The sequence below is a fragment of the Pongo pygmaeus genome, chromosome 1 (assembly GCF_028885625.2).
Source record: "Pongo pygmaeus isolate AG05252 chromosome 1, NHGRI_mPonPyg2-v2.0_pri, whole genome shotgun sequence".
NCBI classification, from domain to species: Eukaryota; Metazoa; Chordata; class Mammalia; order Primates; family Hominidae; genus Pongo; species Pongo pygmaeus.
In genome coordinates, this window is record NC_072373.2 from 160121277 (window position 1) to 160143173 (window position 21897).

The following is a 21897-nucleotide window of genomic DNA, read 5'->3' on the forward strand; positions in this document are numbered from 1 at the left end:
TAAAGAGGAAATTTATTTATATTTACATTTGAAAACATGTGGCCTAAATAACAATAAATAGTCCTTCAGATTCTAATGTCACAGAACTGAGATTCAGGGGAGATAAGTTATAAAGCTCATTAATGGTAGAAATAGGAATAGTTTAATCTCAGTCCACTGCTCTGTCTACCTTGTCACATACTAAAGGAGAGAGAAATTGGTCTAGGTTACTAAACTAAAATTAAACTAATTTTAAACTAATTAAACTAATTTTAGTTAGTTTAGTATAATGTTGAACTTTTTTGAAAAGTTATCTTGCAGAAATTGTATAACCAAACAAATTTGATGGAAAACTCCTCTTATAGATTTTTAAGACAGGGCAACAACTAGCTTTTAAAATTATAGATTTAATTCTACTCAGAGGTAAAGGAATGGGCTCCATTTGCTATATGACTTGTAGATATCTTAGACTCTGAAGATAAATATCTATTTTTATTCACATTGAGTATATGAATGCCCAGAAAATGTAGCACAATATGTTATAACACAATATGTTATCTGAATTCTTAACAGTGAACCTTTTATGGCTTGGTAGATTATGTGGCGTTTGTTACAAAATTTTATAATCAATGGCTTTGAAAAATTTCATAAAATCTTTAAACACCTTTAAAAATGAAGAGTAATAATCATGTCTTTTTGGACTGCTAAGAATGGTTCTTTTTTTAAAACCATTTTTCATTTAGTGATAAACAAGCAACTTTGATTCCTGATGAGGTGTTTGATGCAGTAAAAAGCAACATCATCACTTCTATTAACTTCAGTAAGAATCAACTATGTGAAATTCCAAAAAGGTAAGAACTATGATGCCATGTCTATAGGTTGTGACTCATTCTGTTGTTTTTCCATCTTGCTTGCAATCAAAATTATTTTTATTGGTTTTTAAATTTAAAACTATATGTAAAAATGTTTACATTATTAATATTAGAGAGATTTAGCAAAATGTCATTAAGTATTTACTGACACAATTTTATCATTTGTTCTGAGAGGTATAGAGGTTTTAAAAAAATTTGTTTCTTTTTCTTTTATATTTAAACTTGGAAAATGGGTATAAGAATTATTAAAAACATTAAGTTATTTTTCCCCATATAATGAAATATAGGGAATTATACATATATATATATATTCTCATATAATGAAATATTAGGGAAAAGTGTTAAGAGACTGTCTAATATCAGGTCCATGTGGATTAATAGGAATTTCCATTTGGGGCTTTCTGTTAATGAATTGCCAAGCCACTAATTTTTCCACTGATAGGAAAAGCAAAATTAACTGAAGCCTGTTAATATTTTTCTCCTAGAAAAGGATTCTTCACATGCAGTCATTTGCTTTATACATTGTACTGTTAAATACATTTTTTGTTGTTAATTAGAGCAAAATCTTTAGATTACGAGAGTTAATTTAGTATATTGTTGAACTTTAAAAAACATTTGTTATCTAGCAGTAAACTATATACCCAAAGAAAGCTGACAGATAATCTAGCAATTAAAACAACCCAGTGTGAGACAGGATAGGGTACTGATAAGGAACTTGAGCAATAGAGTCAATTGCTTATACCATATCCCCGACCTGCTGTATAGTTTTTGGACAGGTTAACTAGCTGTTCTTAGTTTTCTCGCCTGTGAAATAGGGATAATAATAGTGCCTGTTTATAAGAATTAAACTAAATGACATAATCCACACAAAGCATTTAACTAGAGCCTAATGCTTTTATGCACATAAATACTTAAAAGGAAAAAAAAAGGTGATGTCGGGAAGGAGAGTGATGTGATGAATTGAGAAAGTTGAATGACTTTCATCTGACTATCAAAATTTTTTTAGATGTTTAAAACTTTTAAAAAGTGAGACAAACTATAATTTGCTTTCTATTTCACAGAGCATAGTTTAGGGAATGTAGATCTTAAAAGACGACAAATTTAAGATAGTCCATGGCAAAAGGGATCTCTAGTCCATCTTCTGGTTCTCTCTTATTTTAAAGGACTGAGAGGATATTTGATAGAATTGAGCACTTAGATTTGCTCTCAGATAGGACAGGTTTGCTTTGGGGGGGATCCTGGATCAAATAAGTTAATTGGGAATAAAGATATACTTAAGAGACATTACTTATTATTTACTGCCTCATTTTATCTCACTATCTGGCTCTTCTTTTGCAAAACAATGTCATTCTGTTGACACAGCTATTAGATCACATTTTGAGCAACTTAGAATGTCAAGAAAATAGTCAAGACATGCCTTATTACATGGACATGTTGCATTAAAAAAGCCATGCTTTTCTCTAGAAAGTTCCCAAACCACTTTCCCGTCTTAAAAAAATTTTAATTAACAATTCATACTTTTCACCAAAGATTATAAAAATAATACATATTCATAAAATTTTGGAATAAATAAAGGAATATATCAGTTGTAGTTTCATCACTGATTTACTCTTAACTTTGTGGCATACTGCATATTTTATTTCAAGCTATTCTCCATTTGGACTTATACATGCAATTTGTGTGTTTTTTTTTTTTTTTTTTTTTTGAGACAGGATCTCACTTGTTGCCCCTACTGGAGTTCACTGGCACAATCGTGGCTCAGTGCAGCCTTAACCTCTCAGGTTGAAGTGGTCCTCCCACCTTAGCCTCCCTAGTGGCTGGGACTACAGGCATATGCCACCACACCCCGCTAATTTTTGTAGAGACCAGGTTTTGCCATGTTGCCCAGGCTGGTCTCAAACTCTTGAGCTCAACTGATCCACTTGCCTTGGCCTCCCAAAGTGCTGGGATTATAGGTGTGAGCCATGTTCTTGGCCATAATTTGTATCTTGACTGGTTTATTTGTCATAAGTATTTTTCTGTTTATAAGCCATACTTTAAAAATGTAATTTAACTATATGCTATAAGGTTGATTATGACAATAAAGGAAACATATTGTTTCTCTAGGCCAGATTTCTAGAAAAATTATTAAGTCAGAGTTTGACTCTTGATATATCCAAAAAAGTTTTATCAAGTTTTATCAGTTACACATTGAAACTCATTTTCTTTCACTACATCTTTTTCAGCACAGCATTTTATATCCTTTCTTTTTTTTTTTCTTTGCTAATGAGATAGACTAAGTTGTAATTTAACTTTCATTTGGTTGTCTTTTTTTTTGAGACAGAGTTTTGCTTATTGCCCAGGCTGGAGTGCAGTGGCGTGATCTCAGTTCACTACAACCTCCACCTCCCAGGCTCAAGCAATTCTCTTGCCTCAGCCTCCCGAGTAGCTGGGATTACAGGTGCCTGCCACCATGCCTGGCTAGTTTTTTGTGTTTTTAGTAGAGGCGGAGTTTCACCATGTTGGCCAGGCTGGTCTTGAACTCCTGACCTCAAGTAGTCCACCTGCCTCAGCCTCCTAAAGTGCTGAGATTATAGGTGTGAGCCACCGTGCCCAGCCAACTTTCATTTGTTAGTAAATCATATTAATAACAGGAATAAAACTATATACCTTGATTAGGCTTACTTAGAAATGTTTAATTCTTCCTCTTTAAGTTTTAAACTAAAGCTCCTTAGTGGTAATACACCACTTATGTAGTAGAAAACTACTATGTTACAGGATGTCTGTTTAACAATTTGTTTTATGGATTCAAGTTATTAACAGAATAAAGTATAAAAATTTTCTAGATTTTATTTTTCTCCTTCGTGCCATAGTTGGTTTAAATATAAAATAAATAGTTTTTTAAGTGAAACTTTAATGTATATCTAAAGCCAAATAGAAACTTCTGGACAGATAAGAGTGAGTCTTTTTTAAAAAATTATTTTTATTAGTTACATATCCAAACTCATTAATGTTCCTATGAAAAAGTAAAAGGTACAAAAAGTCATAATTAGCAGAAGTTAAATATAGGAATTTCCTCCTTTGATCTGCTTACAGTTTTGAAGTTCTGGCAGTGAATTCAAGTGCTAACATTTTAAAATTATTTTTGTTTCAGGATGGTAGAACTGAAGGAAATGGTTTCTGATGTCAATCTCAGTTTTAATAAACTTTCCTTTATATCTTTGGAGTTATGTGTGCTTCAAAAATTGACTTTTTTAGATCTCAGGTATTTATTGATACTATTGCTTGACTTTTTAAAAAGTTATAACTTGTCTTTGAGTTTTGCCTAACTTATTCTTTTTACCTCATATTTTCCTAGGTATGTATGGAAACTGGCCTTTATTTATTAACAATAATTTAGGAGAATCCAAAAATAGTGTTTAGGAAACCCAAGAAAGAATTTAGGAAAAATACTGTAATCAGACGTTTATAATTTGTAAGCAATTTACAAGTTATGTGATAAGACAGAATTACTGAAAATATTAACCCATACTAAGCAAAATTACAAATAAGACATGGAAAGTATTTTCTTCACATTGTTTATTTTCTGAAAGTAAATAGTATAAAACCAGCTGAGTGGGTTATTCAACACAACTTAATGCAGACAATAACTGGAGAAAAGTACAGAGAATGTAGATATAGAAAAAGAATATAGATTGTACTGTAGAAAATATGACTTCACATATTAGGCTTGACTTCTGAACACAAAGAAATAGGTTAGAGAAAAGTATTTATTTGTAATAGGTAGTCATCTAGTTGGGAATGATTTTCTCACAGGTATTTTCATTATTAGTAGTTATATTGGCTCTAAAATCCTTTTACCTTTTTGTTAACTTTTCTTCTAACATTGCTCCCAGATCTTTCCAACAGTAAATGAGATTTTGTTTATTGCCATGTTTCATTGTAAGAGCTAAAAAAAAAAATAGTCATTGTGTAAATTTAAATTCTAAACTTAGAGTAGGAATAGATTTGCTTTATACCTATGGAGTAGAAAACTCCAAATCTCTTAATAGAATCTTTTTAACTTCCTGGTTCATTTTTAAAATAATTTTTAAATTCCTCTTAGAGTAGAATTTCATGTCTGTATCATATATATTAACACCAATGGAATATTTATGTGGTATTATAGACATGGGGGAAATATTAAAGACCCCACTTTGAAGGAGTTAATTAGTTTACAAAGTTTACCCTGTAATCACTATTAAACCTGTAAAGAATTCATTGCATTATCAATTGGTTGCATATTGGTATTATTAGGACTTGGCATACTAACCGAATAACTGCAGTAGGTGACTGATTCAGAATTCTCAGAACTCAGCCTTTATAAAGTCAGATCAAGGATTGACAAACTGATCTACGTATTTTTTTTCCTGCTCAACATTTTAATTATAAATTAAACTTGTAAAATTTTTCAAACTTTGTAAATCTTCTGTTTTGATTTCCAATTTAGGAACAATTTTTTAAATTCTTTGCCAGAAGAAATGGAATCACTGGTAAGACTGCAAACGATCAATCTTTCCTTTAATAGGTAAGAGAACAGACAATTCTAATTGTTATTCTGTGGAAATATGTAGATCTTTCTCATTGGAGAAAACAAAAGCCAAATAAACAAAAAGGCGCCTTCTACTTTATTTCAATATCCAGATTTTATTTTCACTTAGTTCTTCTTAGAGTTAAAAATATTATTTTCTTAGAGTTCTCATAGTTGATGTCTAACATATTTTTCATTCCTTTTTACCATTTTGAGAAACCTGTAGCCTAGAAAGACAAATAAAATAAATAATTACAATTGCTCTAATGGAAGCATAGTGCAGGGGAAAATGTCTTCTGAGATTACTTCAAGGTAGAGGAGATAGCATTGAAACTGAGGTTTGAAAAATAGACATTTGCCAGCCATTCAGGTAGAGAGCATTCTAGTTAGAGCTAATAGCATATGCCAAGGCACAAAGATGTGAAACATATGGGGTGCTTGGGAAACTTCAAGAAGTTCAATGTGCTTTGGACAATAAAGCAAGCAGGTAGAGGAGTAGAAGAAACAGATAAAGTTTGGCAAGTAAGCAGTAGCCAGACCTTGAGCTTTTTATGCTCAACGAAACTTAGATTTTGTTCTGCAAACACTATCAAGATACTGCATATAATTAAGAGCAACTAATATTTATTGGGAGCTTATTATTCTGCTGGTGCTGTACTAAGTACTTTACATGTAATAGCTCATGCTTACAAGAACCCTACATGGTAGGTTCTGTTACTGTGTTCATTTAAAAATCAAGGATTAGAAGCTGAATAACTCATCTAAGGTATGCATAAATAGTAAATTATACAGCTGAGATTTGAGTCCAGGTGGTTTGGCTCCAGAAGTTGGGCTCTTAACAACTATGTCACATTTTTTCTTATGATGAAAATGGATTCTAAAAACAATTTAATTAAAATATGAATAACTGGCCAGGTGCAGTGACTGACACCTGTAATCCCAGCGCTTTGGAAGGCCGAGGTGGGCGGATCACCTGAGGTCAGGAGTTTGAGACCAGCCTGGCCGATATGGTGAAACTCCGTCTCTACTAAAAATACAAAAATTAGCCAGGCATGATGGTGGCCTGTAAACACAGCTACTCGGGAGGCTGAGGCAGGAGAATCGCTTGAACCCCAGGAGGCAGAGGTTGCAGTGATCCAAGATTGCGTCACTGCACTCCAGCCTGGGCGACAGAGCAAGACTCTGTCTCAAAAAATAAATAAAATTTAAAAAATAAAATATTAGCAGCTAATATTTAACGTAACCTAGATAATGTCCTAAGGTCTTCAAATATATTCATTTAATCCTTATAACAAGTGTGTATGTTTAGTACTATTGTTATTCCTCATTTATAGATGAGGAAGCTAATGTATAGTGATGTTAAAATATTGCTCATTTTAATTTTTCTTCTGTCTGCTCCATTACTTGTGCTTTCTAGTATATAGATTGCACCATTAATTGTCATTATTTTAAAATATGTGCACTTCTCAGATCTCTCCTAATTTTTACTTGTGAATTGACCTATCAGTTTTATATTGTGTTGTCAGTTGAGCTAACAGTTGCCTTGCAAGTAATGTCTTTGGGGAAGTGCCAAAAGCTAGCCTAAACTTCCGTGTTATCAGGTAATTATCTTGTTCATGGGTTGCAGGGAGGGAAGAGAAGAACCTATAAAGGGGTCATTTGGTCGATCTGTACTCTTGGCTATTGCTTCTCTAGTCTCACTGGAACTTCAGCACTGCCTTGAGTTTACACTTCACTATTGCTTTTTTTCATCAAGGCAGCAAAGGAAGTGGGCGGTATGCGGAAGTGAAAAGGCCAAAGCTCTCCTTCCCACCCATTCTTGTATTTTCTAGTCAAGGCTGCAGTTTACCTCATGCTAAAACTGTGCTAGCCTTTGTGCCCTGCGGGGTCCTCAGCCATTTTATGTTAATTGCAAGTATTGCTTTGAGAGCTATTAGCCTTCCCATATCTTATGGCATCTTCAGGGTTGCTTGGACATGAAAGCCAGCAGTCTATGCTAATTTGTTGTCTTTTTAAGAACCCAAAGTGTACTCATTTTGGAAGCCTCAGTCAAAGCAAAATATAAATCTCGAATTTTACTTAATATATTGGGAGTGATTATGTTTCATAAGAAGTAAAAGTGAAAAGAAGAATACCTACATGGAAACATTTAGAGAAGATTTCCTCTTGAATGTGAACAGAAAAACATGGGAGAATTTACTCTGAACTTTTGCTGATTTTATGCAATAAATAGTAACTGTTATAAGTCTGTCTGTTTAACATGTATTTCAAGGTTTTCAAAATTAGCCCTTTCTCTTTATTTTTTGTAAAATTCAAATACAGGACTTAATGCCAATTACAGAATAACATACACTAAAGAAAAAACTGTCATGTCAAATTTAAGATAATATGTTTTAAGGAATGATTTTGGTCTGATTCCAGTATATTTAGGTGTTCTGTTCATGTATTAATAGGTTTAAAATGCTACCTGAAGTTCTCTATCGTATCTTCACACTTGAAACAATTCTGATTAGTAATAATCAGGTTGGATCTGTGGACCCTCAGAAAATGAAGATGATGGAAAATCTGACCACGTTGGACCTTCAAAATAATGACCTCTTACAAATTCCACCAGAGCTCGGTAATTGTGTGAACTTAAGGTAACTACACCATTCTACTGCATTGTTTCATTTATTTTATTGATTTGTTGAAGTGATTTGTTTTTCTTTTTGAGATAAATTTGCCAGAAGTTAAAGTAACAGATTTAATATCCTGTTAAAAATAACAAGTAACAAAACCCAGAGTCCCAATTCTGTTTTTCGAATTTTACCAAATGTATATTTTTAGTTTTGCTTATATGGTATATGTGTGAATATAATAACTAATTGTTTCTAGTGGCACTTTGCTATCACTGTGTATGTTTATAACCTGAATCTCTACTGCATAAAAATGTCAGGGAAATATTAACTCCTTAGCTTTGAATACAGGGTTTTTTTTGTTTGTTTTTTTTTTTTTTTTTTTTTGAAATTGATCGCAGATTACCACCATTCTATTTCGAGCCCAGTACAGTCTTTCTCACTCTTTACATCTGCTGTTCCCTCAGCATCAGGTACTTTTACCCTGTTTTCATCAATAATTGGCCTATTGAATGTCACCTTTGAAAGCCTTCCCTGTCCTCCAAGCAGAATTAGTCCCTGATTTCCCATCATGCTTCATTTGGACTTATTTATACGATTTTTGGGTCTTTCTTTGGAAAAGAGTTGTCCCAGTGCCTAAAACATAGTAAACACCCAGTAAGTGCTTATTAAGTGAATATAAAGGAGGTTTGAGGTATCAACAGAAAGCCAAGTGGTTAAGCAGAATGTGTCAGAAGTAATTTTATTGCTGAAAACTGCATATTAATGATTTGGTATATTTTACTTCACTGGAGCAACACTGGTATCTGCTCTAGTACCTCATATTAGTTAAGTTATAGGAGACAAATACAGTTTATTCTTATTGTTTGTGGCAGTTATGTTCTATAGACACTCTGAACACCCAGTTAGTGAATACTGACCTATTGCTTCTGGGGGGAAAGTACAGGGGTTAGGTTCTTGCAAGAGTCTTGTCACAACATTTTCAGCAACCAATCAATATATAACTTTGTTATATGTGTGTTTCTGTAGTAAGATACTTCATTTAATATTATTGTCCTGTCATTAACATTGAAATCATGGCCAACAGCACTATAATTCATGCCTGAACAAAGCTTACCTGACACATGTATTTTTTTCGTAATCCACATTTGTCCTTAGGAAGACTAGACAGTACTTTAGCATTACACTTGGTGACCATTTAACACAGTGAAATCACCAACAAAGGTATGAAAATTTGAAAAGCGTGGCACTAAATGAACCACCAAAATGACCCGTTTACAGTATAAGAGCTGAAACAAGAAGACAAAGCATCACCTTGTTCAACCTCACCTGGGAACATGCCCGTGGGGTGACTCCAATTTTTTGCTCCTCTGTGCATGTTTATGAATGACCTCGGAAGTGCCACACATTGATTTGGGGGTACAAACTTTAGTGAGTAGGCAAGTTTGCAAATATAGCACCCACAAATAATGAGGATCAACTGTAAACAACTTTTTTTCTAGAAATTAAGAAAATAAGTCTTTAAAAGAATTCCCAAGAAACACAGAAATATTTGAAGATATAATTTAGATCAACAATATGGTGTGAGTCCTTTGATTTTTGTTTACATAAACACTTAACTGTTAAAAAGTAATATAAAAGCCTCTCTTAATTGAAGATATTTTATTATATAATGAAACAAAACAAGCTCTTAAATCTTAAATTGAACTCTCAGAACATGTAAATAGATTTATATATGTATATCTGCTCAAAGGAGGGAGAGGGCAGAATGTGTTAATGTTTTGGGAGGCAGGGGGTGGAGCAGTGGTGGTGGTACATTGATTACATTACAGTCCTTGGCTTGGATGACTCATGCTGATATTTGTTTAAATCTTACTTGACCATTTAGTATACAGTCATTTAATAAGGTTGAGAAGGCGGGATAAAAGGGTGGTTCAAATCACAGCTCCACCATTTAGTAGCTGTTTGATCTTAGACATATTTCTTACCCCCCTAAATTTGTATTTCCTCATCTATAAAAACAGAACTATTAATGGTACTTACATCATAGGATTGTTGAGAGAATAGGATTGTTAAGAGTGACTGAATATAAATTACTTGGCTCAGTACCTTTCACAAAGTAAGTATTCAATTAATATGTTTTGGGTTATTAATTAGTTATAATTCTAATGTTTAAATGTTCAGATATGAAAAGGGGCAAATAGCGCAGGCATAGTAGTTCACTGCTGTAATCCCAGCACTTTGGGAGGCTGAGGCGGGCAGATTACTTGAGGCCAGGAGTTCGAGACCAGCCTGGCCAACATGGCAAAACCCCCTCACTACTAAAAATGCAAAAATTAGCTGGGTGTGGTGGCACACACCTGTAATCCCAGCTACCCGGGAGGCTGAGGCATGAGAATTACTTGAACCTGGGAGGCGGAGGTTGCAATGAGCTGAGATTGCACCTCTGCACTTCAGGCTGGGCAACAGAGTGAGACTCTGTCTCAAAAAAAGAAATAAAAATAAAAGGGGGCAAATAGAAAAAAAAATACAGAAATTTTATTTATAAAATTGCAAATGAAATTAGACGAAAAACCTTGTTAATGGAAAATGTTTACATTCTCAATTTCTCTCTTTTGTTTAGAACATTACTACTGGATGGAAATCCATTCCGAGTTCCTCGAGCAGCCATATTAATGAAAGGAACAGCTGGTATACTTGAATATTTGAGAGACCGAATTCCTACTTAACATGGAGTTGCTTTATAACCCTTGTCATGTATTATTAACCCTGGTTAATTCTAAGGACGATCTAACATTTGTTTTAGTATCATCTTAAAAGATGATTGCCATAATTGATCTTCTAGTTTCCCAGTATCACCTACCCATTGGTATAATTAGCCTGGGCCATATTCACTGCCAGTAAATATTTTTACATTTTTATTTAAGATTTTTGTAAGGTGTTATATACATTTGTAATGGTGATAACCACAATGTGTTGATACATTTGTTCTAAATGTTTTGCATACGATTTATCCTACTTTCATTTCTTATAGCAAGCAGTTTTTTCAAAAATGAATTTTTATTTAATGTGGTTTAGTATTATAATAACAAAGCATTTTTGTAGAACTGGTTTTTTTTTCTCATTTCTTTTTGTATTCCATACAATGTGACCAATTGACTTGAATATGACTAGCCAGTTTCTATGTTTTTGTTAGATATAAAATTAAATTGAATTTTGTTGAATACTGTTCTTTGGCATTTAAAAAATAAGACCTTCTTATCTTGGGCCACACGTCAAAAGAAAAAGGAAACAAAAATATACTAAAAATAAGACTTTTCATTACCCATGATAGGACTTTTGTGATATGGCTAATCTCAGTACACATTTCAACTTAAAACCTTTTTATTTACAGCACCATAATTTTAAAATTTACTTGCAATCTTGGTAAGACTAAACTTGCAGTGTTTTTCTAAAAGGGAATTTGATATAGGTAAACTTGATGTAATAAAAAATATCATTTTTGTTTACACCAAAATTATCAGAAGTAGAGTGATTAGTCATTATAACACTTACCATATGATTCTATTAAGAAGCCAATTCAGTAGCATGTATATCAGTTTATATAGATAGGTAGATAGATAGCTTTTGGATGATTGAGGCATGCTTATATTATGAAAAAATTGCTAATAAAGATAAATACTACATGTTCAGAATAAAAGCTACATTTTTCAAATATTGATTACAATGTTTATGTTTTCATTTTAAAAAAACATGCCTTTTTGGCTGGGTGCAGTGGCTCACACCTGTAATCCCAACACGTTGGGAGGCTGAGGCGGGCAGATCACTTGAGGTCAGGAGTTCAAGACCAGCCTGGCTAACATGGTGAATGAAACCCCCGTCTCTACTAAAAATACAAAAAACAAAACAAAACAAAACTATCCGGGCATGGTGCATGTGCCTGTAATCCCAGCATCTTGGGAGGCTGAGGCAGGAGAATCACTTGAACCCAGGAGGTTAGAGGGTGACAGAGTGCCGAGATCGTGCCACTCTGTACTCCAGCCTTGGGTAACAGTGAAACTCCGTCTCAAAAAAATAAAAACAAAAACATGCCTTTTTCTTATTACAACTCTGTTGCTGACTACGAGGTCTGCTTTGATAGTAAACAAAAGACACTTTACAATAAGGTGACATTTTATTATTTATACAATAAGGAGACTTTTATGTTATTCAAAACACTTTTTTAAATACTGAAAAAGTTGAGTACACCAAAGCCGAAAAATGGCTCTGCTATACACTGCACAGCATTATTTTAGTCCCTGTATTTTGTATCTGTACAGAAAGCATCTTCAAAATGCATTCTAATCACATTGTACACCTTTACCAATTAGTGTCAATACATAAAATAAAACTGGAGAATACAGCTTGCATTTGCAAATTAACTGACAATTAATTTCACTGGTTCGGTAAATTTAAAATATAGATTCATAGGACTTCTTTGCACATAAAATGAAGCAGCTTTCAAGGTTGTTATGGTCTCATACTGCAAAAAAACCAGTAAGTACATTCACAATCTATGTTAATAAAGTAGTAAATATGTCTTCATTCAGTTTTATTTACATCAATATGTAGAGTTCAACTAAAAAGTACTTTTAATTGTGATATAGTAGTCTTTTTAACACATACAAAAATGACAATTTTTTATATATAATTTAAGCTCAAAATCACAATTATCTCAAAATATTAATTACAATACAGCCATTTCAGTTAAACATGTTGTGATTTGATTTTTTTTATAAAATGGTAAAATTGTATTATTAAAGTAAGCAATTTGTTTTGAATTGGCTAGAGTACACCCAAGTAGAAAACCTTAAATGTGAAGAGGTGTTTCCTGCCCCCTCCCACCCGAATTTGTATACAGCCACCTAGGCTAGCAAAGAGACAGAAAAGGCCCCAATTTATAAAGATTAAGCCTCTTTTGCTATACTGCTGTGGCTTGTTGGTTCGTCCATAAAAGCTTTACAAGGGGAGTGTCGATAAACTATGCAGTGAAATGCATGCATTAATATACAATATGTCTATGTAAAATGTCAATGTTTACTATTGCACATTAAAAGGTTCACAAAGACTGCAAAAGAAGTCATAAAGAAGCACTTTCTCTACCAGTCGAATATTGTAAATTTGAAAACGACTTGATAATATAATGGGATTTCTTTGAAATCAGATCCCAATTCAAGTTCTTTCTCTGGCTAAAGGAGCTCTGGTTACTTGGCCTTAAGATGTCACTGTTGTGCTGCACATATGGTAGTGAAGTCAGATATCATTAAAAAAAAAAAAGGAGTCTAGAGACTGTCTTCATTTTACTAAAATAGCGACCCAAAGTTGTATCACTGCTTAGGAATTTTTCTTAAACTTACAGAAGAGTGAAATATTTCAGTAACTGAATTATATGAGCTGAAATGAGAAAAAGAAAATTTATGTGTGTGTGTTTGGCATATGGGAAAATACAAATTCATATAGATAGAATTAGAACTTTATAGAGTAGTAAAAGGATTATGCCCCAAAATAACTGAGGTCAAAAGTAATCAATTATCAAATCATTTAGGAAAAAATAATTTTCATAGATACTTAAAAAACATCCAAAACATAATATGTAGTATCCTTTTACATATAATTCTTAACAAACCATCTGAAAACCTACCACTGTCTTCCTTCAGAATTGCTTATGTTAGTTTAATATTTCTTTTTTGAATAGAAAGAGCCTAGTTCATATATGGTTTTCTTATATGTAGCTGGTTGGGGGAGCCCTTGGGCGGTTATAAAGTGGAAAAAATAAAACTGTATTACTTTCAATAACCGACAGTAATCTTGCAGTAGTTTCACTTTTTTCAAGGTCTTTTGTGGTGGTCTTTAAAATTTACAAACAGAATTTGGTAGATTTACTTCTAATTTTCCACTAGTAAATTTCTTCTTCATATGAAGACAATGTCATTATCCTTAAGCTTCCTTTAGTCCCTACTGAGTACAAAGAGAAACTTGATTGGCTCTTCAAACAAAAACTATCTATCTGTCTATTACCTTTCTCTTCATTTCAAACAGAAAATAGGCTTGTGTTTTCAAAGATGAAAGTGTATTTGAGGATGTTAAAGAGAAATGCCCAAACATTATAAAGCCGGAGTATTAAGCATTCATTGCATTCCACTGACACTAGGTGTCATCAAAGCTAAAACCAAATTTTCTAGAGTAACACTTAACATACAACAGTCCTTACTGACCTGAACCAGATGCCTTTTCCACATTCAAGACAAATAAGAATCCTCTGAGTGGAAAGACTATAAGTATTGAAAATAAAAATTACTTCAACAATGTATTCTGAAAATTAATGACCTTTCTAGCAGATATGGGAGCTGCTTTATGTTGTCTGCCTGAGAGTTTCATCTTGCTTTTCCTATGGACTTTCCAAAAATATTACATAAGATTTCCTAAGACATATTCTTTAGTAGAGGGTTGGGGAAGGGTAAGAGGAATGGAGAGATACAAAGAAATACAATGTGATTTCTTTAGACCATTTGTCAAATGCTTTCGTTAAGCTATTAAAAAGGTCAATTGACCTGCATACCTGGGCATTATTTAACCTCATTATTTTAGCTGTGCAAAACAAATGTGCAAAGAAAAACACCTCCTATTTATGTGTGCCTATACAGAGACACAAAACCTGAGTCACAATAAAAGTTTTTAATATAAGAAAACTTTTCTTCTTAATATAGGAAAATAACCTTTAAAGAGCCAAAAATATCTTTGTACAATATAAGCAGCTAACTTTAAAACTTCAGTGTACTTAAGTATCACATATTTTATAAGATCCAGCAAAAAAGGGATCATTTACATTTGATAATTTTCTTAACTATAGCTGAGATAACCACATTTTTATTTCTAACATGTATTTTCATTCCCCTGAATTCATTGATTTTTTTTAAAGCACATTCAAATAAGTCCTGTTTGTTTAATTTCTGACAAACAGTTCCTGCTTGTTTCTAGATATTGAGGCCATAGGAGATTTAGGATTGCTAGGCCTATAATTTAGTGCCAAGCCACAATGGAATTCCAAAGTTCAAAACAAAATATAGCATTTTATTAAAAGAAACATTATTTGCAAAAATACTTGTAGACAGAGTTGGGCCAAAGTCTACATGAAGCTATTCTCTCATTTGCAGGCTCCTTTTCTACTGACTGTTAACTCTTAAAAACCCTTTCTTTCTCCATGCTCCATTTCCTTATTTTTCAGTAGGCTTCATACCTTTTTCGTACCTGAACCCTGAATTGTCCCAACTGAATGAAGCTCCCTTGCTCATTTGCAGCCACCAGTTACAATGTCCTCGTATTTACATCTTTGTTATCTCTTCCTCTTTATGAGCTTAGAACTTTGGGATGACTCCTTGGCCTCTCCTCCTGTGCCACGTAACTACTCATTAGGGGAAAATCTGCTTGAGTGTTCTGTTGCCTTATTAGACACTGATTTAAGGCTCAATTCAGGACATACTTATTCCCTGGGCTACACCTCAGATGCGAACTGAGGAAAGTTTATAGAAAAATGACTGAAAGTTGCTTCTCGATGCTGCTCCCAGTGGTCCTTGTCATTAATTATGCATTTATGTCAGTTAAGTCGCTGACACTTAGGGAGAAGGGAAAGCCATCTGAACCAAAATATTCAGTCTTTGCAGCTGTGATTGGATAGGAGGGCCTTTGAATACTTGTATCAGGAAAGAGATACTGGGCAGGGCCCTTGAATGCTTTTTTTCTCAAGCCTGGTTTGGGAATAAGGTGGAAAATGCATGCGAGAGAGTAAAGGATTAGAGGCATTAGCCAAGGGCACTGTAGTCAGTTCCTGACTTTTTATATGATACTTGCTTGAGGATCACCAGAAGGATTTTGTCTTGTGCAGAAGGCTAAAAGCAGAGTCATACTTTCTCTGCCAACAGACTTGTTGCCATGGGAACCAGTGCAGAAAAATGAAAATATGACAAGAAGCCAATGATTAAATGAAGAAAATTGATAGGGAGTTGATTTCTACATGGCAATTTAAGCATTGAGGATTTAAAGAAACAGGATGTTCCTTATGTGGCCAGATCAATGAAAATGGACAAAATGACTTGCCAGTAGCTGGTCCCAGGGGGCTGAGGTGTGGAAAATGCAAGGAGAAAGTAGTAAGCATGCTGTAGTTTGGATAAGGGGAACGCTGTAAAATCTAATTCCACTCCTGATGAGGTTAAGCTTGCAGCCCGATGTTAAAATTAACCGTAGGATCAAATATACCCTTTGGAAAGGCATGCCCATGCTTAGCTTGATAAAAGCAGCCTAATGTCACAATTTTCTTTTCACCTTTCCAAAACCGGCACATACTACTCGACAAGATTATTGCACATCTAGTTTATTATTGCTTGATGTATCTTTTCAAATACTCCAAAATAAAAAAACGAAAAAACCCACCATTTGCAAATCTATCATCTATGCCTCCCGTCCACCAATAAGGCAGCTATTGTAAGTACCCTAGAATTAAGTTTCTCCTTAAGGAAATAATTATTTTACTTCATGTGATACAACTCCTCCCTGTGTGCCCTTCTGTGTCATTCAGTACTTAATAATAAACTGATCAAACCAGACTGTAGGATTCCAGGAAAACCTTTAACAAGGATTTGGAGTTTCAGCATAATCTGAGAAGGACCTACATGTTGTATTTTCAAAGGCTCTAGGGAGACTGTACCTGCCGTGTCTCCGAAGCTTTCCTGAAAACCTACAATTAATGTCTCATTCCTATGACTTCAGCTTTGGCCTATTTTGAAATACAGTTGCTCTAAGGAGATGTAGGAAGGTCACCCTGTAAAGGATTTGATTTAACTCTTCCTGCAGAGCTAGTTTTCAAATAGTAATGGCACACTTCACCTGATGTCCTCTTCTTCCCTCACCCACAAAGGAAAAACTAAAAACATAACGTCCACCTGGGCAATGGGTAGGGCTAGAGGCCAGGAAGTGGGAGACAAGCCATTATAGCGTAGTTGTCTTTAGGGTACATCTGAATCCAAATGGTCTGAATAAAATATGCTCTTTGTGCAGTGTTATGTACACTGGACAGATTTCACTAGACATGCTCGTTTTCTTTCTCACTTATGACTTCCGGATCTATTTGTTAGAGTTCCTTACTGAAGCCTTTGACAATCTCAATGAGTTCTTGAAATGTCAAAAGCTCGTTAATTTCCTTTATCCCAAGAGTACTTAATTCTGAATCTGAATTCTGAAATCCAATAAAACACCTGAATGCTCTATCACTTGCTCTTTGGAGGCCTATTTGACAGTACATGCAGGACCCTAAACAGAGGTTTGAATACTGAGATACTGCTGACACCTACAGAATTCCTTATATCAATATTCTAGTGACTTTTAGGATTGGAGACTTATGTGCTTGGTTTTTGCAGTAGGAAGCATTAGAATAACCTGATGCAGGACTAATTGAAGCTACGTAAAGCATTGCTTTTTCCTAAAGACAGGTAGGCAGATCTCTTTCTCAGATAGGCAAATAAAACATAATAGGGTCTTCACAAGCAGCTATGCCTTTGAATTTAACATATGATAGAGACTGCTGCTTTTCATTTCTAATATGGCCTCTTTAAAATCAGGTAGCTGATGCCTGGAGGAAGACTAGCTGGTCAGGGTTAAACTAAGAATGATTAGCTTTTTCTGTGACCTGGCACTGATCTTCTCACTGGTAGATCATACCTTGGACAAACAAGCTCCTCCACACAGAAAGGCCACCAGATACTACTGTATTTAATGGTTTTACTACATCTACGCATTCTTCAGATAAGAATCTAAAAGAGTTACAAAAAAATCTCATAGGCTATTGAGAATTTAAATTTGGCTCCTTAAAAATTTTGAAACAATTCGATTAATCCTCTCAACTTTCTATGAGGTTATATAAATGATTATTTGCTATATCATGTATCTTAAAGAGTTAATAGACACAACTTCTGTAGTTTTCCTTAGTTTATCATATAGCTCAGTCACAAAAGGACCAATATCCCTCATTTTAGAATATTTATTGCTTTCTACTACCACAAGTATTTGGAATTTTAAAAAAAGACTTTTAAGTAGAATAATGATGTCTGTGTAGTAGGCATTATGCTTTACAGAACTGATCTTTTTTAAAAGGTGGCTTCTCCATGTTGACAACTGAATATACAAAGATACAGACCTTTTTTTCAATACCTTTCAACCTGGATCTCCAGTAATATGCCCAAACTGGTACTTGAAGGTCAGGAGTCCTTTGATTAAGTATTTAAAGGCACAATCTCCATTTTCAAATGTAAGCATGCTGCACAATCCATCACATATTTTAAATAAATTCACATTTTCTAAGTGATGCGCAATGACACTAAGTTTCTACAAGGAAAAACCAAACACTTCATCACAAAATGGCAGCTAATTTTCCAGACCATAACTGAACTCATACACTTTTTGAACTCTATTATACAGTCGCTGTTCTACATCTAGGCTAATCCTGAGTGAAAAATCTTTGATTTTAACCTCAAAGAGCAAGCAAAAACTCTGGGATTTTGTTGGAAAAAAAGCCATATGGACTATTAATATTCTCTTGCTGGTGTAATGTAATCTCTAAAGACATTCTTCCCTTACAATAAGTTGTAAGGATTTAGTTAGATGGCTATACTTCTTAGTGCTTAGAGAGGCTGCTAGGGCAGCTGAAATTGTCAACATTGGAGAACTCTTAAGTGAAGGCTCTGGCTGGATAGGCCATGTCAGCATTTCAGCTGTCTGTCTAAATGACATGCATGAGACTTGATCTATATCTGCATAGTTCCAGGCATTCTTCAGTTTTTATACTTCCTAGAAAATTTTATCTTAGGGGCTGTTCAAGTTGCATTTCTTGCTGATCTCTAGTGGGTCCTATTAGGTACTTAAACACAAAGCAACTCCCAGTGGTGGAGTGTTTGCTAACAGTAAAGAGTATAATGTTTTCCTTGTATGTAGGTACATGATAAGTGTTAAAGATATGCAAGTCCACCAGATGTATGTACATTTTTCTTAGGTGTTTAAAACACAAAAGAATTATTTTAAAGCTTTCAAGGGGCACTAAAGGTTAACTTCTCTTCTTCCCTCAGATTGATCCCTTTAAGTGGAACAGTAAGCCTTTGTTATCAAGCCTTAAGATGAAGTTCCTTCCTCCAGAAAGGAGGAGCTGCCCTTGATTCCGGCAAGCCCCCTATGACTTTGACTCCAAAAGGCTACTCCTTGGAAAGACAGAGTCAAGAAAAGTGAAAAGCTAGAGCTTAGCTACCTGTGACTATCTCTCCGTGATATGATTTATTCAGGATGATATTGCAGTTATTTACGTCCCCACTGTCACCTGAGCCTTGTCCTTTTTGACAAGATATATATATATACAAGGGACAAGAACTTTTCTTCCTGAGATAACAGAAAAACTTTCCTTAGGTCATATGATAAAAGCAATAGAGCCGAGGATGGTGGCTCGTGCCTATCATCCCAGCACTTTGGGAGGCTGAGGTGGGAGGATCACTTGAGCTCAGGAGTTTGAGACCAGCCTGGGCAACATAGCAAGACTCTGTCTCTGCAAAAAATAAAAAATTAGCCAGGAGTGGTGGTGCATGTCTGTAGTCCCAGCTACTCAGGAGGCTGAGGCAGGAGGATCACTTGAGCCCAGGTGGTCAAGGCTGCAGTGGGCCATGATCATGCCACTGCACTCCAACCTGGGTGACAGAGCAAGACCCTGTCTCAGAAAAAAATAAAAATAAAAAAAGGCATTAAAAAAGCAATAAAGCAGAAAGAAGGCATTTGATATTTTATTAAACTGTGAGAGAAAGTGACAATAGTGTTCTTTCCTCATATTTTGTACCTACATGATAGCATTTATTAGACTTTGTGTGTCTCCCCACTAGACTGTGTTTCTTGAGGGGTTAGGACCATGGCTTATTTATATTTATATCTTCCACTGTTCTTATAATAGAATTTTGAACATAACCCTTTGTTCATTAACATTTGTTGAGTAAATTGAATGCACAGTGAGAAAAAGACAAATTGTTTTAACAGTTAAATACTTTTTTTAAGAAAGGATAAACATATAGATTGGCTAGAGGACAAACCTTAGAATGGTCCAGAGGCAGACTTACAAGAGAATTACTTAAACATCTCTCGATTCAAACCTACAGGTCTGGATGAATACTCAAAACATAAGTATATATTTTGGGGTATAGGTGAACCTGTGGGGCATATTTATGGCAAGACCAAGCAAAAGAAGAAAATATAGTTCCTTCACTTTGAGTAGTTTATGATGACCTAGGGCCCTAGGTGACAGGGATAGTAACTATCACTTTTTGGGAAATATGTGGAAATGCAAAAAAAAAAAAAGTGCCTGATAAGATATATAGACAAACACACACACACACACACACACACACACACACACACACACACACAGAGACAGACACAGAAAGAGAGAGATATTAATTCCCAAGTTTGAATTTCTCTGGGAAACGGCCACAAACAAATGCCTGACTGTTTGCTAGCAACATTCACGGTTTTATAAAGAATATAGCAGTGATGTCCTGCTAGAATATCTGTCTTGATCATAATGAGACTGTGAGAACCTATCAAGTGCAAGATACCTGTTGCTTAGTTGAACGATTCTACAAGTATGGCTGAAGATTTATGTCCCGAAACTGGCTATCAAAGATGGTTGGTTTAAAACAATCAAGACAGACAGTATAGACAAATATTACAGGGCGAGAATAGTTTGGATGATGATATCCTGGAGAAAAAATCACTTTTAGAGAATGGGACTTGTTCACTATCTAACAACTTTCTCTTTTACAGATTCTAGCTTAATGATCATCAATAAAAGCAAAGTCTTGAATATGACAGATATTCACTTATTTGTCAGAGTGGTGACACAGCTGGACAAGCAGCACCCTTGGAGTTGGGGTTGGGGAGGAGTGCATGAAATGTTTCAAAAGGATCTCAGTGCATTTTAAGTGACAGCTTCTCCTGCTCTCTTCTCTTCCCACAGCTGCTGGGGGTCCTGCACCCCAACCCAGCCTAGATGATATTTCCATTTGTTGTACCTAAAAGCAGAGCTTCTCAACCTCTTTACATCATGACAGAACTAAAAAAAATGACGTTTGTTTTACGGTATGGCACGGAGATGGGTAAAAAAGTGAAAAGAATAAGCCACAAGCCCCGGTGCTTTGAGGAGATCATCATAGCCTGCTCCTGGGGAACTATGCTAGTGGCTGGATAGAAAGCACTGACCTAGAGGTTGCTCCTAGGAAGAAAAAATTAAGATTATCCATAGAAGACAAAGAAAAAAATACTTCGATAATAATGGACACCAAAAATCTCAGGTAGTGCGAAAGAAAAGAAAGGAAAAAAGAAACAAAAAGCACAATTGCAATACATACATAGAAACTTTCAAGACGTTTTCTCTTATACTCTTCAGTAAAATTCTAATTTTCATTCTAGTATTTAAATAGTTCTGGATTTTACAACTAAACCTATCATTAAAAGGTTATGGAAAATAGAAGGAATAAAAAAGATAAAATAGAAAATCAGGCAAATCAAAAACTCAAAAGCTGTATCCAAAACAATGGTGGACACCTGCCGTATTTGCTTTAAAATGGGTGGCATTGTTGTGTACATTTTAAATTTGTTAAGGAGATATTTAACTTTTCTGAAAAGAGAGGAAGAACGCTTGGTAAACAAACCCAAAATGGTGCACTAAAATTGGCAGGCTTGAGGTCAGAAAGAATTTATAAAATATTAACCCCTAAAGAAGGTTAAATTGAATTTGCTAAGAAAGAGTATTCTGTATTAGTATCTG

The 21897-nt window shown here is 34.6% G+C and overlaps 2 protein-coding genes across 3 annotated transcripts in view; one reads left to right on the forward strand and one right to left on the reverse strand.

Annotated features, from left to right (window-relative positions):
• The window catches only part of LRRC40 (leucine rich repeat containing 40), a 60545-nt gene extending 48815 nt beyond the window's left edge, over window positions 1–11730 (forward strand). Inside the window, exons 11-15 of one of the 2 annotated variants that reach the window (XM_054482985.2) lie at window positions 723–830; window positions 3985–4095; window positions 5320–5397; window positions 7854–8039; window positions 10639–11730. In XM_054482985.2, coding sequence (XP_054338960.1) covers window positions 723–830; window positions 3985–4095; window positions 5320–5397; window positions 7854–8039; window positions 10639–10744 — 589 coding nt within the window. In that variant the 3' untranslated portion in view covers window positions 10745–11730. The remainder of the gene's footprint in view (window positions 1–722; window positions 831–3984; window positions 4096–5319; window positions 5398–7853; window positions 8040–10638) is intronic. The other variant, XM_054482994.2, reaches the window with a different exon arrangement.
• The window catches only part of LRRC7 (leucine rich repeat containing 7), a 572997-nt gene continuing 555501 nt past the window's right edge, over window positions 4402–21897 (reverse strand). The window contains exon 28 of the mRNA XM_054482958.2: window positions 4402–4779. Within this exon, the coding sequence (XP_054338933.1) occupies window positions 4688–4779 (92 nt within the window). The 3' untranslated portion in view covers window positions 4402–4687. The remainder of the gene's footprint in view (window positions 4780–21897) is intronic.